Below are 27,271 nucleotides of genomic sequence, written 5' to 3'. Positions count from 1 at the left end.
TCGAAAACAGGGAACGCCGAAACAATCTATGCATTATGGGCGTGTCCCAACAAAGAGGGGAGACACCGGTGGATGTGGGGAGAAAAGTCCAAGGCCTGATAAACCAACTCTTCACGATAGAAGGGGGCAAGGAAGTCCAGCTAGAAACAGCACACCGAGGTGGAGGTGGTGGAGGGGGAGGCCCCAGGAGGATCGTGGTGAGATTCCTCTGCTATAGGGAGAAAATGGAGGTTCTGGAAAAGGCAAAACGGCTGGGAAGCTTCATCGTCGAAGGTGATACAATCAGGATCTATCAGGACCTCTCCACTCTCACGCTCACCCGCAGGAGAGAGTGCCGCCTGCTTACCCAGTGGCTCATCGGTTACAGATGGTCCTTCCCATTCGCCCTCTCCTTTGAACGGGCCGGCATAGACTATAGAGTGACTAGCGGTAAGGAGGCCTCACAAGTGCTGCAGGTGCTCAAGGAGGACGCTCCGGCGGAAGGTAACGAGGAGGGAACACAAGCTTTGCCAGAAACCAGGAGGGAACCGGAGGGCCCCTGGTCCACAAAGAAAAAGACAAAGGGCAGAAGAAAATTTAAGAAACCAAACACCCCGACGATGAACGAATGAGAGGACTAAGTGCTTCATGGACATCATGTCAGGATGTGTGGAACTTCTAGCCAAGCATTCCCGGCCGGGGACATGAAGTGAACTAGGGGAGCGGCGGTTGGTCGACATTCTATCACCCTGGTGGCTTGCCCATTGGCAAGCGTCATGAACAAGGGGGGGTAGGAGGAGGGGGCGCAGAGGAAGTTGGGGGTAGGGGTTCTCGGGTTCAGCAGTGATTCAGGATGGGGTAGCTCCCACAGGACTGAGTGGAAGACGAGCGCAAGGCAAAGACCCTATGGCAAACAATGAGAAGAGGGGCCGGGTTGCGACATTCAGGATGGGCTCCCTCAATGTGAAGGGACTTAACGCCCCAGCAAAGCACTCCCTTCTGGGGAGGGAAATGAAGAACGCAGGGATAGATGTCCTCTTCGTGCAAGAAACCAGAACGGTGAGGGGGTGGGAGGGGAGAGGGCCATCCCAGGAGCACACGTGGGACAGACTTTTTTGGCATTGGGTACAACAAAGAGAGGGGGCGTAGGAATAGTCCTTCATAGGAATCATAAATTCACGGAGGTAGTGAGTTGGGGAAGGGAGGACGGAAGAGCCATGGTGGTATCGGGTACCTTGCATAATTCTAGAGTTACCCTGGCAGCTATATATTGCCCAAATGTAGGCCAGATGGAATTCACACAAGAAGCCCTGAGAGAAGTGATGTCCAAAGCAGAGGGGCTCCTGCTCCTGGGTGGGGACTTAAACATGTCGGCGGACCGGGAGTTGGACCATAGTGGGAAGACCATCCCGCCGGGCAGTAGAGGGGGAAGACCCAATGGGGGGGTTCCGTAACCTAATGTGGGAACACGGGTTGGTGGACATATGGAGGGAGCTACACCTGACGAGGTTAGGATATACCTTCTATTCCGCAGTCCATGGCACTAGGACAAGAATAGATTATATACTCACAGGACACCAGCACATGAGCAGGATGGACTCCTGCGAAGTCCGCCTGGTTAGCTGGTCAGACCATGACCTGGTCTGGTCAGATTTCTGCCTATCAGGTCTCAAAACTAGGGAATCCCTATGGAAATGTAATGACTTTCTACTCAGACACAGTGTTTAAGGAGGAAATGATCACAGCAATCAGAGAACATTTCGAGCTGAATGACACTAGGGAAGTCAACCGGGAGACAGTATGGGAAGCAGCGAAGGCTACCTGGAGGGGCAGGCTGATTAGCGAAGGGGCATCCAAAAAGAGGGTTAGGACCCTCCTGACTCACAGACTGAGGGGTCAGAGATAATTCAACTGGAGAGGTTAGAGGGGAAAGGAGAGGAGGAGAAGGATAGGGACCTGGACTCCGCACGAGGGAAGAGACAAGAACTGAGGGAATTGGAAATGAGCAAAATTTAGCGGGCCTCCAACATCTGCGCCAAAGATACTACGAAAAAGGTGACAAAGCCGACGCCATGCGGGCAGCTAAACCCCCTTGGCCAGCGGGCAGATAGATGGGTGGCAAGAATTTGGAGCGGGAATGGTGAGGGAAGATCTGACCCGGGAGGCATTGCCGAGGAATTCGCCGGCTTTTATGAGCCACTTTACGGGAAGGAAGGAGAGGCAGAAGGGGACGCTCTGGAGGCATACCTTGACGGTGTCACCCTCCCTACCCTCGTAATCCCTGAAGCGTCTGCCCTGGATGCCCCGATAACAGAAGAAGAGGTGCTTAGAGCAATATCCGGGTTGAAGCTGGGTAGGGGCCCCAGGGGAGGATGGGTTCACTGCAGGCTTCTATAAGGCCACCTGGTGGGGTTCCTAGCGGGTCTCTTTTCCAACATCATGGTGTCCGGGAGGGCTCCCCATCCTTTAGCAAAGCATTAATTACATTAATTCCGAAGAAAGTGAAGGACCCGGCAGATTGCCGGTCCTATAGACCAATTTCTCTCCTGAATGTGGACGCCAAGCTATTCACCAGGATCATCGCAACGAGGCTGGACGGCCATATGCCGGGGCATATCCACACCGATCAAGTAGGTTTCATACAGGGGAGGCAGGGGGCGGATACCCTTCGAAAAACTACATTTTATGAGAGAGGCAGCACCAAAGAGGGATAACCCGGTCCTAGTAGCCATTGACGCGGTGAAGGAGTTCGACTGAGTGGACTGGGGGTTCCTTCATGGAGTACTCAAGAAACTGGGCCTTGGAGAAGGGATACGTCAAGCTATCAAAGCCCTATATGCGACCCCATCAGCTAGAGTTACGGTGAACGGGCGCTTGTCACGTATTTTCGACCTTCAAAGAGGGAGTAGGCAGGGATGCCCCCTCTCCCCGCTCTTGTTCGCCATGACTATGGAGATACTTGCAGAATATCTCAGGGGTTCCCCGAGAGTGCAGGGTATTGATGTGGGAGACTGTACCTTTAAACTGGGCCTCTACGCAGACGCTATCCTGTTACACCTGAGAGAGCCCACCAGCTCAGTTACAGCCGCTCTGCAGGCGATTTAACAATTCGGAAGGTTTTCAGGCTTTAGGGTAAACATAGGCAAATCCATGATCTTCCCCTTTGCATCTGACAGATAGAAATTTGGAGGAACTCACACCGCTTGGTCTCCAGATCTGCACGGAAGGGATAAAATACCTGGGGATCAACATCGTTAGACCTAACGAGGACCTGAGCCAGGCAAACTTCCCCCCGCTCTTTGATAACTTATTCAAGGACATGGAGAGTTGGGGAAGGGGGCAAATATCCTGGATGGGAAGAATAAATGCCATAAAGATGAACCTTCTCCCCAGGGTGCTCCACGTTTTTCAGATGCTCCCATTGGAGGCCCCAGAAAATTACCTCAGAGGCTAAAAAGCACATACTGAAATTTATATGGCAAGGCCAAAGACCCAGAATAGGCTACGAGACCCTCACCCTCCCCAAAGAAAGAGGTGGGGTCACCCTCCTGGATCTACAGACCTACCACAGAGCGGCCCAACTAAGGGCACTGGCTCCCCACCTCAGGGAGGACCCTAATAAAAAATGGGCCTACCTCGAGAACTTCCACCTGCAACCAGTCACGGTGGGGGAATGGTTATGGGTACCACTAAAAAAGCTCCCAAAAAGAATCAAGGACCACCAAATACTAGGCACAATGTGGAAAGCGCTAGCAGGAAAGGGCAGTTTAGAATAGGTGACCACATGGCCCTCCCCACTGAGCCACATCTGGTCCACGCCAGTATTGGAAGAAATCCCATGTCACGAACATTACCAGTCATGATTCGACGCGGGACTCTGTAGGGTCGGCCAACTGGTGAGGGAGGACACTTTCATAAGCATTCAGGAACTCGAGAAAGCACTGGGAATTGGTGCGCTCTCCCCCCTCTTATACCTACGACTTAAGGGAGTCTTGATGAGGCTGAAACTAAAGCCACTTATACAAAGAAAGCTCACCCAAGTCGAGAAAATCCTAGATACACATGTAGAAATTAAGGGGCTTATCTCCCTCCTCAATGGAGCACTGATGACTCCCCGAGAGGGAACAACGAGAAGTTTGAGAAGAATATGGGAGAGGGACCTGGGCTGTGAAATTGGGGACAGCCTCTGGGGGCGACTCTGTAGCAGAGCATTTAAGACATTGATCTCATGTCAATATAAGACTCACACCATCAAACTCCTTCACAGGTGGCAGTATGATCCAATCAGACTCTCCAGGATGTTTCCCGACGTGGTCCCGGTGTGTTGGCATGGCTGTGGAGAAACAGCCAATTACTGGCACATGTGGTGGTCATGCAATAAAGTTCAAACCTACCGTCAGAGGTCCTCAGCTGGATCAAGGAGGCGGGGAGGGGGTCTACCCACTAGATATTCGGGCTGCAGCAAAGAGATGAACATTGGGAAAAACTCCCAGACCCGACACACTTCCTACTATTGGCAGCCAAAGCCGCTAGGGCCAGAACATGGAAGAGGGCCACCCTCCCCACAAGGAGAGAATGGGTGTCAGTGGCCAAGGACTTTTATTTTATGGAAAGACTCACAGCTGCGATACAGGGCTCGAGTGCACAGATAGAGACTGAGTGGCTACAATTCACGGAGGCGTTCGTCAACACAGAAAAAGCGACCTGAAACTCACATGGGCTCCCGACTCGGCCCATAACCCGCCTAAGTTCAGATTATATTGTCTTTGATTTTGGGAAGTTGGATCGTTACCAACCTTCCGCAGCAGGGTTGGAGCTACCCACACAGATTCACCACGGACAGGAGCTGCCTGTATCCTGAGACAACGGAATTGGGGGGAGGAGGGGAGAAAACACCAGGGAATGGGGGCCTCTGAATTGATCACGTGGGCATGTGCCCAAAGTTGTTGTTGTTAATATGCTCCCTGTTTCCTTTGAAAATCAATAAAATTGAAATACAAAAAAAAACGATACACATCTCATTTTAAAAAAAGTATTGTCATTTAGTTAATTTCAAATTAACAGTTCACTGTGTTAAGGCAGAGCCTACAATGGTTCCTTATGGGAATTCAGGACGAACATACACACCCTTAGCACTTGAGGGGTTAATTACTGCCTCTAAAATAATTATGATTAATGTTGCAGAAATATAGTTAAAAGGAATAACGTCTGTTGGACTTTTCAAATGATAGTAGAAATATCATAAATAGATTGCAATATCAAGTATTTAATTTCATTTTTCAAAAATTCACCTACATTTTTTGCACTATTTGCCAGTTTTATTAAAGACTGAGAGGGATCTAATTAGTTTAATCAATATGATAAGATAACTTTAAAGACCAACAAAACATGTTGTGATGTCTCCAGGCAGGAGCTGCAGAGTCTGGAAATGCAAAGAGGCTTCCTGTTTTGTTGGTCTAGCTCCCATGACCATCATTAGGAAGGGGGTTACCTGAAGGTGAAGAAACCCATTTCATTTGTAATTCTAATGAAGCAGGTTCTACCACATAGTGTTAGTGACCATATTCATAATTTCAATGTCATCTAGTTGTCACAGAATGTAATCTAACCACATGATGCTAATCATAATTTCTACTGTGACTCCCTTTTGTCTCTTAATACAGATTTAATTTGGAGACAAGTAATTGAATTATTATGTCCTAGGAGATTAGGGATTTCTCAAAGTATCTTGTTTGGTGGTAAACAATCTAATATCACATGCAAAACTGCCACCAGTTAAGCATAACATAGCAACATCAAACCTAACTGAAGCATGATGGCTTGAATTAGAGTGGATCTAGGAAAACCTCAGCACCAAACTAAGGTTTGCTTCTGGTCTGGTCCCACTCTAAGGAGCTGGTCAAGAGCCATAGATCTCTAGTTGGGGTTCCCCCATGTCAGGTGTGAAGAGTGAAATGTGGACATAATAGGGCCTAAAAAAGCTAGCAAATCAGCTTAACTTTGCAACTGCTCAATTACAATGTCCCCAGCTATCTTGGATATCACCAGCAAGTTGGTGAAAGCTCTAAAAAGAAATACTACACTAACCATAAGGCCCACCTCTTATTTGGCAAAGTACTCACAGTGCCCTTTTTTAGGGGATAGTAGGTAGTAACAAGAATTGTTTATCAGACAATTACAGGAGTAGAAACACATTTCATACAAGATTACTGGTAAATCTCCAAGGATGTCTGAAATATGTAGGAAGAGTCACATACACAAAAAAACTCCTCATATAGTTGGTGAAATTAAATTAGTTTTAAGTGGGGTGGTTTTACACATAAAACAATGAGAAGATCAAGCTGATGGAACGTTCAGGCCACTCCGCAAAAAAGACTGTTGTGCTTAAAGGAAAAATGAGCTTCAGCAAACAATCTAATGTAGGGGAACAATTTAAACTCAGTGAAAAAAAATACAAAAGGCAAAAATGAAAGAGGAAACAAGAGTGCTCAGATGGACAAAACACGATTAGCAGAGAGAGGGAGAGAAAGAATTCTAGACAAAGGATAAGTGCATGTGTATAGGTCATGAGGAGGTAGAGGAAGAGGACCAACAAGGACGTCTTGGAGACACATGAAAGAATATATGAAGATACAACATTATCTAAAGAGTAGAAAAGGTATAGTGACATTGTAATGGTCCTAGGCATTGTGGTTAGTTGAAGTAACTCTCCATCCTTTTTATACGAGAGGGCAGAACCCCAGGGGCCCCTGGTTGTCTGGCTGCTACCCAATGTCACTCATAAGGAGTGGGATTCTTAGTGCTATCCCTCAGAGACATTTTATTTCATTATTAAATAATAAGCCATCTTTATCTTTAAAGATGATCAGGCACCACCTCAGAAGTGTCTAAACAGTGGAAAATGCTGCCATTGTCAATGCTATGCTTCTTAAAAACACGATAGCAAGTCAGCATTAAAACCCCAGAATTAAGATAATGTTATGCAAGTAAACTCTCCAGTTAGACTTTAAAAAGCCTGTCGAATGAAATAGAGGCAAACTGCAAGAGTTTGTGGAACTACGATTGTATAGCAAAACTAAACAGTGAGAAACCACACTCAATACTGTACCATCACAGTGAGGGCCAGGAAGCTTGCAGTCGGCTGAAGCTGCAGGCTTTGTTCATGGCGAGGTCGCCAAGCACTGTGTGCACCACAGGAGTGCATCTGTTCATAGTAGTCAGTCCAAAACAGCAGCTAGGGTCTTGTCTGGCTTTAAAGACTCAGCGCACACTGTCTCAGAAGTTATGGCATTATTCAGCCACACTAGAATTGCAACCTGCTGCTTTTGAATTTAACCACACTACAATTGCAATCCGCTGCTTTTGAATTCAGCCACAATGGAACCGTACTGATTTGCCATCCGCTGCTTTTGAATCTAGCCACACTTGTATTGTACTGATTTATTTGTTTAGATTTAGTTTAGACGTGCCACTCTGCAAACCATACATGGGGTAAAAACAAACATGGGGCAATATAGAAGGAAGAACCGACAATAAAACTACTCAATACCCAGAGATCACCTGGAACCAACTGAACACCCACCTTCTTGGCTCCACGCTCTCACACCACTTGCATACCATACATGCCCAAAGGGCTAATGTAAGAAGCCACCAAAATACTTGCAAACTGCACACCCCTCTCTGATCATACTACAAACCCAATAGATGCAAACACCAAACAACTCAGACACTGGGCGCACCCTTACGGACACAAGTCCAGTCCACATAAAGCACAACCGGAAAGCTCAAGCGCAGACGCCAGTTCCTCCTGGTCCTGCATGCATCAACAGATGAGCACAAAGTCTATACGATCCCTCTCTCCCTCACTAAGCAACCCCACCCACTTTTCTTATAGAGCCATTATAACGCCCAGAGACCATGAAAATGGCAGCAGTACGTGGTATAAATCAACATACCATTTAATTCAGACTGACCAATGTCTAAAGGGAAGTAATAATAAGTCACAAATTTGAGAAAGGCCTCATCGGAAAGTCAAAAAATCTTGGCATACAAAACCAACTCTACACTGGAGGAAACTATTCGAGGCCATGCTAGAAAACACATCACCAGTCCATTATTATAAAAGGAGAGAGAACCAGTCATTAAAGGATTAACACTGAGAGGAAGCAGATGGGCTGCCTGGTTTCAAGGGCAAACTGCTACCTGAAAAGAGGTGGTACATGTTTTATCAGCTGCACAACGGTTGCTCTAGACCAGGAAAGTTGGTATTGTGTGCTATTCAGGACCTAGAGAAAGGTCCCACTTACAACCTTTGAGACAAGAAGCAAGGCCTGAAGTTGAAGCGCTTCCCTGTAGAATCTGGAGAATATCGACCCATGCCATGAGGGTGAGCATATTATCTGTCTGCAAAAAACCCTGAATGAGGGGGGAGAAATGCCCATTACCGCCATGGGTGCTGTGTTGAGAAAAACCTTAGAGAAACTAAGGTCTTGGAGAGACCTGAGAGAAGCTTGAGACAATCCCTGGTCATGGAGGGACCTTAGAAAAGTCTAAGAGAAACCAAGGTCCTGGGGAAACATGAGGGAAGGGTGAGAGGAGCCAGAACGTTGAGTTGCCTGAGAAGGTTGATGTATTAAAGGAACCAGAGGCCATGCGGAAGCCTAATGAATGTGTGCTGAAGGCAGAACAGTGAGTAAATCCTCAGGAGGGGACTGACCAAGTACATTTGAGATTTATTTTGTTTATAGAATAGGGATGGACTTTGAATCAACATGTTATGAACACTTTTTGTTGCCTAAACTTGGAAAGCTCTTGGTAATCATTTAAGGTTAAGCCTGTAGGCTAAAGAACTTGTAAAGAATCAGTTAGGACTTTTTTGTTCACAATTGTTGTAACGTTTTGCTATTGTAATAGGGAGTCTCAGGAAGGGTAGACTCATAAGCATAGGTTCAAGCCTTTTGAGTTCAACATTTGGATCTCCCTGAGGTGCAGGAAGCACCTAGACATCTTCGCTTTAAGTGAACACATTCTTCACCCTTGTTTGCCAACAATTTCCCTATTAGTTCTAGAATAATGCCCTAGTGCCAATAGGCGTTCACGCAAACTAAAACCGTATTTTGTAAAATGTAATAAATAATTATTACTGATAACTTGTGAAATGTTGCGTCACTACACAAAATCCTCACAGCTGAGCGAAGCTAACAGGTCACCAGATAAGCCCAGCAGAATATTCTTCCTCAGTTACAAATAACCATCAGCACAAGCTCTTATTCCCAGTTCCAAGTCTCCTTGGTCCATTACTGGCACAGGACTACTGCCATTCTCATCAAGTGCATAACTTAGTTTTTCGGACCACACACAGCAGTCAGCTATTGCTCATGTAACTGCAGGAGAGCAGCAGACTAGTTTTCTTATTACCTTTTATCCAAAGGCCCCTGTCAGACACACAAAACAGACTAAAAAGAAGGGAATAAAGACTATAAGAGAAAGTATTTGGTACCACAGAAAAAATCTAGAGGGAATCTGAAAGTCAAGATTAAGCATTTGTTCACTCTGAAAGTAATTTCCTTACCACTTTCAGGGTTTAAGTTGTCACTTTGTAAGAGCTTTGTCTGTTCCTCTTGTATCCTCCTTTGTTCTTCACTGTATTCCATCAACTCTGCTGGCAGCTTCTCTCCTGGTTCCCGGGGCGGAAGCAGCAAAATATTCTGGGAGTCATAGCCCTTTATCATTCGCAGAATCTAAAACAAATGCAACAAACACATGAGGGTAGATTTTGGTGAATGTATGGGCACTGGTAAGAGTGAGTTTATGGTGAAGTATGATGAAGTGAGTTAATGGCAGTGTGGGACAGAATGGATATGCAATGTCCGAATAGTTACCTCTTACTAGGATAACTGGTATACTGCCCCAAATAAACCTACAATCCTTGATCTAACTAGAACATGAAGAACATTTTTTTCTTTTTACCAATTTCCTTGGGCCTTTTAACTGCTTGTTTAAGATCTTGGCTTTGCCCAAGAATCCAACAAATACGTTCAAAGGCTAGAGATACCACCATAAAAATCCTATTGCGTTAATGGTCTTTGCAAAACCCAGAAAGAAAAGTAACTATTGTTAGCATATGTGTGCAGAAGAACAAGTTACTTAGCCCTGGTAACATTCTTTTGACTGGATGTTCCTCCCACATATTCCTCATCTTTGACATGTAATGTCCAGCTTCAGCTGCTTTGGAAAAGATTTTTGGCAGAGGGTGCTGTGCGTCGATAGATGGCCTCAGTTCTGTTTTTCCTCCTCTTGCAGTAGAGATGCCCATAAATACAGGTATGACCATACTCAGCCTTGGTGGAACGGAAGCTGTAATAGCACTGGAAATTCTACTGAAGGGTAGGTTGGGAGGGTGATGAGGAATACGTGGGAGGGACATCCAGTCGAAAGAACGTTACTAGGGGTAAGTAACTTGTTCTTCAAATGGATTGTGTCCACCCACGTATTCCTCATCTTTGACAGACTCCCAAAACAGTGTTATGATAGGAGCTGGGTGTAGAATTACAATGTATACATTTACAAGAGCAGCGCAAAGTACTGCCTTTCCAAAAATAACATCCTGAGCATGGGAAGCATCCAGAGAATAATGTTTAGTAAACGTGTGGATGGAAGACCATGTTGCAGCTTCACAGATATCTCTAATAGGAACAACCCGTTGAAGGGCTGTAGATGTAGCCATGCCCCTGGTGGAATGAGCTCTCAAACATTCACAAGGGTCTTTACCTGCCAGCCTGTAGCATTCTGATATCGTGAGAATTATCCATCTAGACAAGGTCTGTTAGGAAACAGCCTGGCCTACTTTGTGTCCTGTGTATCCGATAAAGAGATGGTCATCAACTCGCAACTTTGATATTCTGGAGATGTAAAAGCTTAACTCTCTCCTAGGATCCAACCTATGGAGTATTTCCTCTTTCTTACCAGGATGAGGTGGAGGGTAGAAAGAAGGTAGACCAATTTTCTGATTCAAATGAAAGTCAGAAACGACTTTTGGTAAAAAGGAGGGTTTGACCTTCAGAACAACCCTGTCCTTGTGGAATATGGTAAAGGGTGGCTTGGATGAAAGTGCCTGCAACTCGCTCATTCTACAGGCTTATGTCAGAGCTACCAATAGGATTGATTTGAAAGTTAAAAATCTTAACGGACATGTGTGCAGAGTTTCAAATGGAGCACACATCAGGAATTTCAAAACCAGATTGAGGTCCCAAACTGGAACCTGGAAAGGAGATGGAGGGAACACATTAGTGAGTCCTTTTAGAAATTGAGTCACCAGTGGGATTTTGAAATAGGAATATTCCTCTGACGCGCGCTTAAAGATGGACAGCGCCGCCAAGTAGCCTTTAATGGTGCCAATCTGAAGGCCCTTATTGGCTAAGGACAGCAAAAAGGATAAAATAACCTGAGTTTTACACAGGAAAGGATCCACATTCTTTTCTTTGCCCCAGTTGCAAAATGTACTCCAACGACAACGGTACAGAGACTTTGTTGCTGGTCTTCTAGCCGAAAGCAACACCTCCATTATGTCATCCGGAAGGTCCAAATACTTTCAGAAACTAAGCGTGAAGGTTGAAAGTCATGACCTCTGGATGGAGAACCCAACCCTCCTCTCACTGGAGAGGGTCCTCTCTTTGTGGAAGACGCATCGGAGGACAGATGGACATGTCCAGAAGGTCCGGGTACCACGTTCTCCTGGCCCAATCTGGGGCAATTAGGATCATGTGTTTCCGGAACCTTCTCAACCTCCTGATTATGTGAGGAATGACAAGGACCGGAGGGAATGCGTACAGGAGTGGAAACTCCCAGTCCACTACGAACTTGTCTCCTAGAGCTCCTCTTGGGGGAAATTCCCTTGTGCAATATCTTTCGCACTTCCGATTGATCTCGGTCGTAAACAGATCTACCTGAGGGGCTCCCCAAAAGGGTGAAGATCTCTTGAAGGACTTCCTGAGGTAGTTTCCACTCATGGGAGACTGTGCTCTGCCTTATCAGAGCTTTTGCCGCTGTGTTCTCCTCTCCGGCTAGGTGAACTGCCTATAGGGATATTCCTTCTTGAATTGCCCAGTACCAGAGCTGCATTGCTTCTCTGCACAGTGGTAGTGACCCTACACCTCCTCTCTTGTTGAGGTAGTACATGGCTACTGTATTGTCCGTGATTATTAGGACATTCTTTACCCGTACAGAGGGCAGAAAAGCCTTAAGCGCTAGTCTGATTGCGCTCAGCTCTAAAAGATTGATGTGTATTTTGGACTTCGATGGAGACCAACGGCCGCTGATTTTCAGGTTGTTGGCGTGGGCTCCTCACCCTGTGAGTGAGCCGTCTGTCACTACTGTAATCTCCGGCCATGGTTGCAAAAACGTCTCTCCCTTCAGTATATTTTCTTTCCCGGCCCACCACAGAAGATCTGTGAGACTCTGGTTGGAATCTGAAGTCGGTCCGACATCTTTCCTGAGAACTGGTACCATTGTGTTCTGAGAGCCCATTGAAGGGATCTCATTCTCAGGCGGGCCACTGGCATCAGAATAATTCAGGATGCCATGAGGCCGAGCAACCTAAAAAAAAAAAATGAAAAAAAAACAAAGGCCGGAATAGTCTGGCAACTCTGAAATTTGGTCACCATCTCAAGAATGGCTTGAGCCCTCACCTCAGGTGGCAAGCTCTTTCCCAAGGATGTATCCATCAAAGCTCCGATGTACTGGAGCTTTTGGGAAGGTGTCATATAGGACTTCTTGTAATTGAGGAAGAAGCCCAGTCTATGAAGAGAGTGGCAGGTGACATTGAGATGATCTAGGGCTTGTTTGGGAGAACGTGACCTGATCAGCCAATCGTCCATTTAGGGATAGACGTGAATCCGCCCTCTCCTGAGACTCAATGCCACTACCGCCATCAGTTTGGTGTAAAACCCCGGGGCGGAGTTCGGCCCGAATGGCAGAACTCGAAATTGATCATGCGAGCTGCCAACTGTGAACCTCAGGTATTTTCTGTGCCTGAGATGGATTGGCACATGAATATAAGCATCCTGAGGGTCCAATGACACCAACCAATCCTGGAGTTGGAGAGCCTGAAGGATCTGAGAAAGTGTGATGATCTTGAACTTGTCCTTCCTGAGGAACTTGTTCAAGTATCTCAAGTCCAAGATGGGTCTCAGTCCTCTGTCCTTTTTGGGGATAAAAACATATGGGGGAATACCAACCCTTGTTCCTCTACGCTACAGGTACTGGTTCTCTAGCACCTTTCTCTAGCAGGGTTAACATTTCCTGCACAAGGAGCGGATCAGGAATCCTCAAAGAGTGGTTCCCCGGTGGATTGTTCTGAGGTCTTCTTGTAAAAGGAAGGCAGTAACCATGGGCTACGGTTTCCAGAGCCAAAGCATCTGAAGTAATGTCTCGCCATTCTTCTAGATGCTGAGACAGTCTGTCCCCCACTGGTGAACTGTGACTCAAGACCTCAGAGTGGTTTCGTGGTGGCTGTTGCAGAGGCCGATGGTAAGGAGGCTGTTGCTTGAGCTGGCTTCGCACCTCACCTTGCACACCACAAGGACGACATCTCTGGCCTCTTTGACTGGCCAGTCCTCTCGTCCTTCCAAATGAGGAGTAGTAGCAAAAAGATCTACCCCTCCAAGCTTGTCCACTAGGACGAACAGGCTGAGATTGCCTAATGGCGACGCCTAAAGATTTGGCAGCCACCTTTGAGGTCTGCAACTTCTCAAGGCTCTCATCACACTTGTCGCCAAAAAGATGAGGCCCGACAAAAGGCATGTTGAGAAGCACAGCGTGCACATCAGGTGCAAAATCAGACTTCCTCAACCACGCAAATCAGCGCATCACGGTGCTGGTAGCCATGGATCTGCTGATGCTATCTGCAAAATCCAATCTTGATTGAAGGGACTCACACATGGCTTCTTTGCCGTCCTTAACAATAGCTAAGAAGCCGTCCCTTTCTTCCCCTTCGGTGTTGGCAGATTTTAGTGCCATGCTCCCTGCGGAAAATACCTTCCTCGCCCATCCATCTATGCACTTGTCGTCCCTATCAGGAGGGATGGTAGGGTACGCTGCTTGTTTCGAAGTAGCCATAGCTATCTGCACCACCAGACTCTCCAGAGTGGGGTGTTTCAACAGGTAGTCGGGGTCGCTACTGGAGGGGCGATATTTTTTGGTTAAGTTCCTGTCGACTGCTAGATTAGTTTCCTGAGTCTCCCAGTTCCTAGCCCCCCTTTTTTGAAGTACCACATAAAAAGGTAAAATGGGATCAGTTTGTAGACCCTTGTCCAGAATGTCTGTACGGCCGTCTTGATCATAGGGCAAAGATGGCCTGCTCCAACCCAAATATTCAACCACTTTTGACATAAGCTATCTATAAGAAGAGTCTGCATGTTCCCCTTGTTCTGGCTTTCCGAATTCAATTTCAGGGGTGATGTCAACCCCACTTGCTGTTTGCAAGTTTTCATATAGGTCTTGCATTCTACTTTCCTCAGAGATAAAGCTCACTGGTACATTGGGTGCACCATATTGCAAGCCAAAATGGGGCTCCCTCATTTTCAGATTGCTCTTCGTCAAATATAGAAGAGACTTAAAGAACTCTTTCTTCAGGAGTGGAGGGTATATTTGTTCAGGTTTTTTGCCCAGAGGCTTCGACGTCGAAGTCATCGACATTATCTTTGTCAGCAACGTTTTTCAAGGGGTGCTTGGCTCTGACAGCTAAACTGGCAAATGTGGCGCAGCTGCCGTTGAAGACTTCGGCGCTGATGTCAACAGCGGCGTCAAGGGCTTAGTAGGCGTCGAGGGCCTGGCGGGCGTCAAAGGCACCACTGGCATCGAAGGTGTTGATGGCATCGATGACCTCGACTTCTCACCATGACTCCAGTGATCCTTAGATTTTTCAGATCGAGGCCTCAAGGGCTCTCGATGCGGATCATGCCTTTTACTTCGGTCGAGACCTCTCCTTTCCATCTTCTTTCGAATGATAGGTCGAAGCACAGCTTTGTTTGTCAAAAATGTTCAACATTTCAACCCTGAAGGTTTCCCATTCAGCTGGTGTTGATTTTTTCATAAGGCATGCAACCCTTTCAGGGGAACCGTCAGATGAAGAAGTCGACGAAGGTGAGCTTTGGTGCCTCCTCTTCGATTTCTTCGAAGAAGATGAGTGGTGGGAACCACTCCTTGACCTAGAACACTTGGCCTTCTTCCTGCGAGGAGAGTCACCTCTCGACTCTTCAGTCGAAGGCCTAGTGTGTTGGGGCTTAGGTGATTTGGGGATTTTTCCTACCTTAAGTTTCCCCTTCCATTCCAGAAGGTCCAGGGATAGTGGGCGATTGACCAGCACCCTCGGAATGAGAGACAGGGATCGGGATGTACCATTCCCTAATTTGGACCAGAGATTGTGTTTCTCCTGTGGGGAGTGTGGTCATCCGGTGAGAGACTGTACCTTGAATAGAATAGAGCCCGCACTATACCCTCAATATAAAACCCCAGCCAGGGTGGGCGAATTAAGGAAACAGAAATGAAACCATCTTGTGCCGCTATCCTTTATGCCCAATTTAGTGAGGTAAATTGGAAAAAGAACAGGAGAAGAATCAACACCTTCCTCTATACAGAGAGGAAAGCCTCCTACAGCATCCCCGTCACTCTAGAAGGGGGACTCCTCTGGTCCCAACTGGATAGTGGAAGAAAAGGACACACCATACGGGTACAATTACTTCCCCCTGGGGTGAAAAAGGATGGGAAAATAAAAAAATAGGCTGTGTCCATGGCCACATTGAGAGACACCCACAGACACAAATTCCCATTAACATCTTGGAAAAAGAATATCTTACAATGACCGTGATATCCAACTTACCAGCCCCATTAGCTATAGGGGGTAATATTCCCCGGTTTGACCAGTGGAACACACAGGTGGAACAAATAAAAATATAAACCCACAGGGGTGTACCTCCCTATCCGAAAGAAGCATTTAACTCCTGTGAGAAACCCAATGGTATTCTCACTCTTATCCCACTGGATCCTCTTCTCAGGTGGCCAGAGAAAGGCCATCACTTTTGGATCCTGACCCTGGTGGTGGAGAAGAGAGGGAGGTTCACCTGGGTGGAGGGTGCTTGGGGATTGTGAGTGAGGTGCCTACAGGTGAGACATGGTATCCTCCTTTCCCCATTGACAATGAACCTAACCATCACCCAACCTTTATGGGCTCCTGCAAAACCTCTCCCCTCATTTCCCGACATTTGACCTCTGGCAGTACTGGGGCGAGGAAGACGCAACTAAAAATAATGACCAGTAAACCTTAATTTTACCACACTGGTACTGGGACGAACAGGACGCCTGCAGATTGTTTTGAAAGTCAGGGATGTTTCTAACTATGATCAGGCAAACGCAATTGGAAATCCACACCTGCAACCTGTGGTTGCAGGTGCATAAAGGTAGACCCATCGAACAGCACAGAGAGCAATGGGGAGGACTGAGTGGGAGAGACCAGCAGGGGACCCATATCGTGAGAAGGCATCTGTGGTGGGACCTGAGAGGAAGCCAGGACGCTGGCCGACTTCCCAGACAAACAGTGGAGCCCAAGGCAAGATGAGCTGTTATGCTGCCACAGACGAGTAGAACACCTGAGCAACCAGTAGCAGTATCCCAACCAAACTTCCCAGCCACGAAAATCTAAGTCAAGTCCCCTACCAGGGAAAACAACAGCCTTCCTAATTCCCCACCAACTTGAGAAGCTTTCTGTCCCTTAGAGACACAGGACTACAAGATCTGAGACTCCAGAGGTTGTCTCCCTCATCCAGGACAACAATCCTGTTACATCAGGGAGGAAGAGGGAAGATAGTCTTTACTCTAAGAAAGATACCCTTTTAGAGTTATCTGTTCCTCCTGGTAAACCAGAAACTCTTCGAATTAAGAGCAGTAGATGGGAAGACACCATTCTCTAGGCCACCATCGCCTTCATGATACGAACAAGATCGCTTGTGGGAAGAATGTGGATTCCCCTCTGGGGTATTATCCTTTTAAACAGGGGGAGAGAGAGCCATTCCCTCCAGGGACACCCCTGTTATCCAGGGACAGCAGCTGGAGCTGCAGAGGATGCTATCCGTGTATTTGGAGGAGAGCAGAGCTGCTGGCACATGCTCTAAAGCCCCCAGGATGTGAGAGGGGCTCGCAGTGACCGGACCACTCACTTAAGAAGCAGACTAGAAGCTGCGCAGCCGTCAGAGGAGGAACGCTGAGGACCAGTGAGTGGGAAGAAATGTCACTCAAAGCCGGGGGTTGTGGGGGTATTCCTAGGAGCTACGCATTACCAAAGTGCTGTATAACAGATATTGAATTCCGAACTAAATGAAAACGCGAAGAAGAGTAATCATATACATTGAATACCAAACTGCATGAAATCTTGAAACAAAGCGAAACTATGCATGTTGAATATTGAATTGCATTAAACTTTATGGGCAAATCTAATAAGTGGATGAAAACTAAAAGTGAAAGTGCCCTTTTTAAAGCAACCTACGGAAAAGAGCACGAGTGGGAAAGAGTGCGACAGCAAGGTGTGGAATACATAAGAACCCCCTCCAAGGGCAATTTTATGAATTAATACAGTGCGGCAAGGCCAAAGACTGGCCAGAGGTGTGTGACACATAATGGCAAAGCAAAGAGGCTTATCAGGAGAAGCCAGTAAAGTGTGAACCTCCACATAAAGCCAAGAGGCAGAGAAAAAGAAACAAAGTGAAGGTGAACTTGGACACAGGGGCAAATACAGAGGAACCTGTGTGGGCTTGAAGAGCCTATGGTTTCTGGTTGCGTAACCTGTGATGGGTGGACTGTGTGGTCTGACAACTGCGCCTAGACCAGGGGGTAATGCATTATGAAAGCCAAAGACATTGTGAAACATACCAAGAAGGAGCCCTGTAAGTGAGCTGGTGAGGCAAACCAGAAGTAGGGTCAAGTTGGCGCTGAGTTTTGTTGAACTTTCAAAGACTAAAAATATCAGTTGCTACATGGAAGTCTTGGGCAGGGAACCCTGAGTCTTGATGAAAAACAAATGTCTGGAGGACAGAGCGTCAAGACCCTCTTCTTTTGAACTCTGTTTGGAACTTGGGGAAGGGAAACACCGAGAATTGTGTGGAACTGTGTTGCCTTTAACTCGGGTAAGGGAACCCCATGGATTTCTAGAACTTTCTTGAACGTGGGGAAGGGGAGAGGAAAAGGAAGCCAAGAGCTGGAAGAAGCCCAGCACTTTGTGTTGATCACTATTTCTTTGATTATTGACATCCCTAGACATTGTTTAGTTTTAGTTGTGAGGGCAAGGATAGGTATTGGACACAGACAGACTTAAATTGTACTCTTGGACTCAGGCATTCCTTAGTTTCGTTCAGGTAGGGAAGGTGTCATATAGGACTTCTTGTAATTGAGGAAGAAGCCCAGTCTATGAAGAGAGTGGCAGGTGACATTGAGATGATCTAGGGCTTGTTTGGGAGAACGTGACCTGATCAGCCAATCGTCCATTTAGGGATAGACGTGAATCCGCCCTCTCCTGAGACTCAATGCCACTACCGCCATCAGTTTGGTGTAAAACCCCGGGGCGGAGTTCGGCCCGAATGGCAGAACTCGAAATTGATCATGCGAGCTGCCAACTGTGAACCTCAGGTATTTTCTGTGCCTGAGATGGATTGGCACATGAATATAAGCATCCTGAGGGTCCAATGACACCAACCAATCCTGGAGTTGGAGAGCCTGAAGGATCTGAGAAAGTGTGATGATCTTGAACTTGTCCTTCCTGAGGAACTTGTTCAAGTATCTCAAGTCCAAGATGGGTCTCAGTCCTCTGTCCTTTTTGGGGATAAAAACATATGGGGGAATACCAACCCTTGTTCCTCTACGCTACAGGTGCTGGTTCTCTAGCACCTTTCTCTAGCAGGGTTAACATTTCCTGCACAAGGAGCGGATCAGGAATCCTCAAAGAGTGGTTCCCCGGTGGATTGTTCTGAGGTCTTCTTGTAAAAGGAAGGCAGTAACCATGGGCTACGGTTTCCAGAGCCAAAGCATCTGAAGTAATGTCTCGCCATTCTTCTAGATGCTGAGACAGTCTGTCCCCCACTGGTGAACTGTGACTCAAGACCTCAGAGTGGTTTCGTGGTGGCTGTTGCAGAGGCCGATGGTAAGGAGGCTGTTGCTTGAGCTGGCTTCGCACCTCACCTTGCACACCACAAGGACGACATCTCTGGCCTCTTTGACTGGCCAGTCCTCTCGTCTTTCCAAATGAGGAGTAGTAGCAAAAAGATCTACCCCTCCAAGCTTGTCCACTAGGACGAACAGGCTGAGATTGCCTAATGGCGACGCCTAAAGATTTGGCAGCCACCTTTGAGGTCTGCAACTTCTCAAGGCTCTCATCACACTTGTCGCCAAAAAGATGAGGCCCGACAAAAGGCATGTTGAGAAGCACAGCGTGCACATCAGGTGCAAAATCAGACTTCCTCAACCACGCAAATCAGCGCATCACGGTGCTGGTAGCCATGGATCTGCTGATGCTATCTGCAAAATCCAATCTTGATTGAAGGGACTCACACATGGCTTCTTTGCCGTCCTTAACAATAGCTAAGAAGCCGTCCCTTTCTTCCCCTTCGGTGTTGGCAGATTTTAGTGCCATGCTCCCTGCGGAAAATACCTTCCTCGCCCATCCATCTATGCACTTGTCGTCCCTATCAGGAGGGATGGTAGGGTACGCTGCTTGTTTCGAAGTAGCCATAGCTATCTGCACCACCAGACTCTCCAGAGTGGGGTGTTTCAACAGGTAGTCGGGGTCGCTACTGGAGGGGCGATATTTTTTGGTTAAGTTCCTGTCGACTGCTAGATTAGTTTCCTGAGTCTCCCAGTTCCTAGCCCCCCTTTTTTGAAGTACCACATAAAAAGGTAAAATGGGATCAGTTTGTAGACCCTTGTCCAGAATGTCTGTACGGCCGTCTTGATCATAGGGCAAAGATGGCCTGCTCCAACCCAAATATTCGACCACTTTTGACATAAGCTATCTATAAGAAGAGTCTGCATGTTCCCCTTGTTCTGGCTTTCCGAATTCAATTTCAGGGGTGATGTCAACCCCACTTGCTGTTTGCAAGTTTTCATATAGGTCTTGCATTCTACTTTCCTCAGAGATAAAGCTCACTGGTACATTGGGTGCACCATATTGCAAGCCAAAATGGGGCTCCCTCATTTTCAGATTGCTCTTCGTCAAATATAGAAGAGACTTAAAGAACTCTTTCTTCAGGAGTGGAGGGTATATTTGTTCAGGTTTTTTGCCAAGAGGCTTCGACGTCGAAGTCATCGACATTATCTTTGTCAGCAACGTTTTTCAAGGGGTGCTTGGCTCTGACAGCTAAACTGGCAAATGTGGCGCAGCTGCCGTTGAAGACTTCGGCGCTGATGTCAACAGCGGCGTCAAGGGCTTAGTAGGCGTCGAGGGCCTGGCGGGCGTCAAAGGCACCACTGGCATCGAAGGTGTTGATGGCATCGATGACCTCGACTTCTCACCATGACTCCAGTGATCCTTAGATTTTTCAGATCGAGGCCTCAAGGGCTCTCGATGCGGATCATGCCTTTTACTTCGGTCGAGACCTCTCCTTTCCATCTTCTTTCGAATGATAGGTCGAAGCACAGCTTTGTTTGTCAAAAATGTTCAACATTTCAACCCTGAAGGTTTCCCATTCAGCTGGTGTTGATTTTTTCATAAGGCATGCAACCCTTTCAGGGGAACCGTCAGATGAAGAAGTCGACGAAGGTGAGCTTTGGTGCCTCCTCTTCGATTTCTTCGAAGAAGATGAGTGGTGGGAACCACTCCTTGACCTAGAACACTTGGCCTTCTTCCTGCGAGGAGAGTCACCTCTCGACTCTTCAGTCGAAGGCCTAGTGTGTTGGGGCTTAGGTGATTTGGGGATTTTTCCTACCTTAAGTTTCCCCTTCCATTCCAGAAGGTCCAGGGATAGTGGGCGATTGACCAGCACCCTCGGAATGAGAGACAGGGATCGGGATGTACCATTCCCTAATTTGGACCAGAGATTGTGTTTCTCCTGTGGGGAGTGTGGTCATCCGGTGAGAGACTGTACCTTGAATAGAATAGAGCCCGCACTATACCCTCAATATAAAACCCCAGCCAGGGTGGGCGAATTAAGGAAACAGAAATGAAACCATCTTGTGCCGCTATCCTTTATGCCCAATTTAGTGAGGTAAATTGGAAAAAGAACAGGAGAAGAATCAACACCTTCCTCTATACAGAGAGGAAAGCCTCCTACAGCATCCCCGTCACTCTAGAAGGGGGACTCCTCTGGTCCCAACTGGATAGTGGAAGAAAAGGACACACCATACGGGTACAATTACTTCCCCCTGGGGTGAAAAAGGATGGGAAAATAAAAAAATAGGCTGTGTCCATGGCCACATTGAGAGACACCCACAGACACAAATTCCCATTAACATCTTGGAAAAAGAATATCTTACAATGACCGTGATATCCAACTTACCAGCCCCATTAGCTATAGGGGGTAATATTCCCCGGTTTGACCAGTGGAACACACAGGTGGAACAAATAAAAATATAAACCCACAGGGGTGTACCTCCCTATCCGAAAGAAGCATTTAACTCCTGTGAGAAACCCAATGGTATTCTCACTCTTATCCCACTGGATCCTCTTCTCAGGTGGCCAGAGAAAGGCCATCACTTTTGGATCCTGACCCTGGTGGTGGAGAAGAGAGGGAGGTTCACCTGGGTGGAGGGTGCTTGGGGATTGTGAGTGAGGTGCCTACAGGTGAGACATGGTATCCTCCTTTCCCCATTGACAATGAACCTAACCATCACCCAACCTTTATGGGCTCCTGCAAAACCTCTCCCCTCATTTCCCGACATTTGACCTCTGGCAGTACTGGGGCGAGGAAGACGCAACTAAAAATAATGACCAGTAAACCTTAATTTTACCACACTGGTACTGGGACGAACAGGACGCCTGCAGATTGTTTTGAAAGTCAGGGATGTTTCTAACTATGATCAGGCAAACGCAATTGGAAATCCACACCTGCAACCTGTGGTTGCAGGTGCATAAAGGTAGACCCATCGAACAGCACAGAGAGCAATGGGGAGGACTGAGTGGGAGAGACCAGCAGGGGACCCATATCGTGAGAAGGCATCTGTGGTGGGACCTGAGAGGAAGCCAGGACGCTGGCCGACTTCCCAGACAAACAGTGGAGCCCAAGGCAAGATGAGCTGTTATGCTGCCACAGACGAGTAGAACACCTGAGCAACCAGTAGCAGTATCCCAACCAAACTTCCCAGCCACGAAAATCTAAGTCAAGTCCCCTACCAGGGAAAACAACAGCCTTCCTAATTCCCCACCAACTTGAGAAGCTTTCTGTCCCTTAGAGACACAGGACTACAAGATCTGAGACTCCAGAGGTTGTCTCCCTCATCCAGGACAACAATCCTGTTACATCAGGGAGGAAGAGGGAAGATAGTCTTTACTCTAAGAAAGATACCCTTTTAGAGTTATCTGTTCCCCCTGGTAAACCAGAAACTCTTCGAATTAAGAGCAGTAGATGGGAAGACACCATTCTCTAGGCCACCATCGCCTTCATGATACGAACAAGATCGCTTGTGGGAAGAATGTGGATTCCCCTCTGGGGTATTATCCTTTTAAACAGGGGGAGAGAGAGCCATTCCCTCCAGGGACACCCCTGTTATCCAGGGACAGCAGCTGGAGCTGCAGAGGATGCTATCCGTGTATTTGGAGGAGAGCAGAGCTGCTGGCACATGCTCTAAAGCCCCCAGGATGTGAGAGGGGCTCGCAGTGACCGGACCACTCACTTAAGAAGCAGACTAGAAGCTGCGCAGCCGTCAGAGGAGGAACGCTGAGGACCAGTGAGTGGGAAGAAATGTCACTCAAAGCCGGGGGTTGTGGGGGTATTCCTAGGAGCTACGCATTACCAAAGTGCTGTATAACAGATATTGAATTCCGAACTAAATGAAAACGCGAAGAAGAGTAATCATATACATTGAATACCAAACTGCATGAAATCTTGAAACAAAGCGAAACTATGCATGTTGAATATTGAATTGCATTAAACTTTATGGGCAAATCTAATAAGTGGATGAAAACTAAAAGTGAAAGTGCCCTTTTTAAAGCAACCTACGGAAAAGAGCACGAGTGGGAAAGAGTGCGACAGCAAGGTGTGGAATACATAAGAACCCCCTCCAAGGGCAATTTTATGAATTAATACAGTGCGGCAAGGCCAAAGACTGGCCAGAGGTGTGTGACACATAATGGCAAAGCAAAGAGGCTTATCAGGAGAAGCCAGTAAAGTGTGAACCTCCACATAAAGCCAAGAGGCAGAGAAAAAGAAACAAAGTGAAGGTGAACTTGGACACAGGGGCAAATACAGAGGAACCTGTGTGGGCTTGAAGAGCCTATGGTTTCTGGTTGCGTAACCTGTGATGGGTGGACTGTGTGGTCTGACAACTGCGCCTAGACCAGGGGGTAATGCATTATGAAAGCCAAAGACATTGTGAAACATACCAAGAAGGAGCCCTGTAAGTGAGCTGGTGAGGCAAACCAGAAGTAGGGTCAAGTTGGCGTTGAGTTTTGTTGAACTTTCAAAGACTAAAAATATCAGTTGCTACATGGAAGTCTTGGGCAGGGAACCCTGAGTCTTGATGAAAAACAAATGTCTGGAGGACAGAGCGTCAAGACCCTCTTCTTTTGAACTCTGTTTGGAACTTGGGGAAGGGAAACACCGAGAATTGTGTGGAACTGTGTTGCCATTAACTCGGGTAAGGGAACCCCATGGATTTCTAGAACTTTCTTGAACGTGGGGAAGGGGAGAGGAAAAGGAAGCCAAGAGCTGGAAGAAGCGCAGCACTTTGTGTTGATCACTATTTCTTTGATTATTGACATCCCTAGACATTGTTTAGTTTTAGTTGTGAGGGCAAGGATAGGTATTGGACACAGACAGACTTAAATTGTACTCTTGGACTCAGGCATTCCTTAGTTTCGTTCAGGTAGGGAAATCCCACCTTAGCATAGGGCAAGGCAGGCCTTTTACCATCCTGACATTACTTTAACAAATCAGTTTGTTTTGAAATTTGAATCTGTTGTCTGTGTCTTGCTTCATGATGCCTTCTGTGGAAAACCGAAGGGTATTCTGCTATCTAGTCTCCGGGGATACTCTATTCGGGTGGCCAGGGAAGAGCCATCGCTTGTGGATCTGGACCCTGGGTAGGGGGCTGTTGGGGACTGTGAACGGGATATCTAAGGGCAAAACATAACATCCCCTTTGTCCAGAGAGGGATCTCCCTACACCCCCCTTAAGCCCCATTCCACAAACCCTGTTTCCCATGCAGAACATGCGAGGAAGCCACACTGGCCCTTTAAGAGCTGACTTGGGTAGAGCTAGAGGCCAGGCAAGTCCCACATATTGGCTAAGTGAAGGTCAGGCAAGCTACACACTGATCTCTCACCTGCAGCTTGTTAAACTGGTGCAGGTGTACAAAGGGAGGCGGCCCACGCAACAATGATTTAGGACAGGGAGGCTGGGTGGCTGAGTTCAGAAGAGGATCCCTTGTGAGGGGTGTGAGGAGAAGGCAGCGAGACACAGGAGGGAGCCTTGGTATGCAGAGCGAGAGACCCAAGACCTACAGGAGAGAAGGTACAGGCTTGCGTACTGGGGAGCAGAGACTCCCTGCAGCAACTACAAGGAAAGAAGGAGACGTGTGGCGGAATCCATTTCGCAGCTATCCTGCACTGTGAAGTGTGCTCGTCCTCTCGCGGAGCTGCTACCTTTAACGAGGGGCTCAGAGGTAGGAGAACCCCTCTTTAAGAGTTGGAAGCTGTGTCAGAAGCAGCGAAGCACGCTGGAGGCTTCCGCAGCCCAGCTGGTGAGTTTCAGAATCGGAAACCTGGCTGGAAGGGAACTATGAGTGAAATGCCCATTGTTAAATGCAACTTTGTATCGTAAGACAATCGTGTGAAGCAAAGTCAAGAAAAACCCATTGTTGAATGGAACGTTAAAAATAGTAAAACTACCGCAAGTGAAGGATCTTACAAAGTACCTAAAGAGGTGAAGTGGTCACGTGCCGAGTAAAAGAATCGGAATGGTGTCGAAAGTCTTCAGCAAAGGGAAAAGATACATTTACATTTCTGCGATCAACCACGTATGAAAGAAAGGAAAGGAACAATGTAGTCGGAGGAAAATGAAACTTGTTCAAGATACAGAATGGTCAAGGAATGTCAAACTGAAAATAAATGTGTTTCTATCTGCGGGTGGTATAAAGCAAAGTGAATAAAGTAATTAAACGTGAAAGGAAGAAAGTATAAAATCAAGAAAAAACATAGTATGAAAAGTATCTTCCCATGCTGAAAGGAAGTATCTTGAATTGGAAATGTTGGTCGCCGACAGAGAACCGAAAGTACTGTCTGTGGGATGGGTGGATGGGTACAATAAAGTAGGCATCCTCCAAGTCTAGTGTAGCGAGGAAACTGCCCTTTTTGAGCCATTGAAGGACAAGTTGAAGGGAGGTCATCTTGAATTTTAGACAACAAACAAACTTGTTGAGGGCCCCTAGATCTAGTAGCAGGAGCCACTGGTCGTTTTTCTTCCTTACTAGAAAGAAGTGGGAGTCAAATCCTTTCCCCCATTGTAGAGGTGGTACCCGGTCTATGACAGCCTTTAGTAAAAGCTTTGTGGTTTCTACCCATAGCTTTGCAGGCAGAGGATGTTTTTTCTTGGCGGTGGGCGAGGTGGTGGTCCTTGAAGAAAGTCGATGGGAAGTCCCCCTTTTATTAATTGAAGCACCCATTTGTCCGATGTTATGGTGTACCAATGATTGAGGTGCAGTGAAACGCGTCCTCCCACTGGGGTATGATGTGGAAGGCGCGCCAAGTACGAGTCTGTTCTTCTTGGCCTGGTTCCTGCCCTGGCTTGAGCCCCTTTTGCCACGTTGGTTCTGGTACCTGGTGGAACCTTGTTGGTGTCTACCTCCCGATTGGAAGGAGGTTGAAGAGGATGCTTGACCTTGGAAAGACCTGCCGTATGACCTGTACTTGGAGCTGGCACCTCGAAAGGAGCGAAAAGGACTGTGATACTTGTCCTTTAAAGAGCTAATCGCCCTAGCGGTGACAGTGTTGACTTTAATGCAACCAATCTTCTACTGTGTCCTCATATTGTACCTATGTCAAGTGAGCTTTCTGTAACAGCGCCACGATGCCCGAGGGCAGTTGTGCGCTTTAAAAATGCTAACAAAAATAAATAAAATAAATAATGCCCTTCAAGTGACCATCTATTTTCTTGTCAAATATGTCTTGCCCATCAAATGGCATGTCTAGAATATGGGCCTGTACCTCAGGCCTGTAACCTGTGGCCTTTATCCAGGCTTGGCGTCTCAAGACTGTGCTGTGTGCAATCTGTCTGAAACCGCAGTGAGCGGTGTCCACATAGGTGTCGATTATGTGATCCGAGACCACTTTGCCATCTGTGATAATGGCCTTGGCCTCTTCTTGAAACTCCTCTGAAGGTGTTTAGTGAGACGGTAGACAAAGAGCCATAATTCTCTATCCAGCCTTGCCGCCATGGCGTTGCTGGACCGCATGGTCAATGATGCCGCCATTGAGACCGTACACCCCATCGCATCTAGTTTACGTTCCTCCTCACCTGCAGAGCTATGAGGGGAGAGGCTGGGTTTTGCAGTCTTTCCTCGCCGCCACCGTGATAACAGAGCCGGGTTTACGGTGGCCTCTGAGAGACAATGGAGCAGAGTCCGGGGCTTTATACTTTTTCTCCGGTCTAGCCACCAGTGCCGGAGTGGAAAGAGGAGTGGCCAGGATTTTTTCACCCGCCTCCCAAATAGTCTCTAGTATTGGTATTGTGGTGATGGTGCAGCGTCTTTTGTCTCTGTGCTCAGAGGACTGATGCTTTCTCCTCTGGGGCAATTTGTATTTTGAAGATCCCTGACGACTTTGTCCAGAGGTGAGGATCACCATGGTGAGTCACGTTTCTTCTGCTTCTCGATGACAATAGAATCCCAGTCTGTGTCTGGAGTGTCCTGAGGCAGTTAATCTTCTTCCGGCTCATCGTCATGACTGCCAGGGTCTAAAAATTCCCTAAAAGGTTCATCAGGCTTCAGAGCTGTGTCTACGATGTCGTCTGGCCATTCTGAGGCTGTAGCAATTGAAGGCGCATTGCGCAGTTTGGATCTTTGAGGTAAAGACCTTGGAGGAGATGGAGAGCATCATCTTTTT

General features: G+C 47.2%; 1 protein-coding gene across 1 annotated transcript in view; it reads right to left on the bottom strand.

Moving 5' to 3' along the window:
- Positions 1–27,271, bottom strand: part of HYDIN (HYDIN axonemal central pair apparatus protein) — a 3,273,799-nt gene that overhangs the window by 1,446,301 nt on the left and 1,800,227 nt on the right. The window contains exon 37 of the mRNA XM_069654775.1: positions 9,551–9,719. Within this exon, the coding sequence (XP_069510876.1) occupies positions 9,551–9,719 (169 nt within the window). The remainder of the gene's footprint in view (positions 1–9,550; positions 9,720–27,271) is intronic.

Source organism: Ambystoma mexicanum, chromosome 1p (assembly GCF_040938575.1).
Source record: "Ambystoma mexicanum isolate Mex_15411 chromosome 1p, UKY_AmexF1_1, whole genome shotgun sequence".
NCBI lineage: Eukaryota > Metazoa > Chordata > Amphibia > Caudata > Ambystomatidae > Ambystoma > Ambystoma mexicanum.
This window is presented reverse-complemented; position numbering and strand designations above follow the sequence as displayed.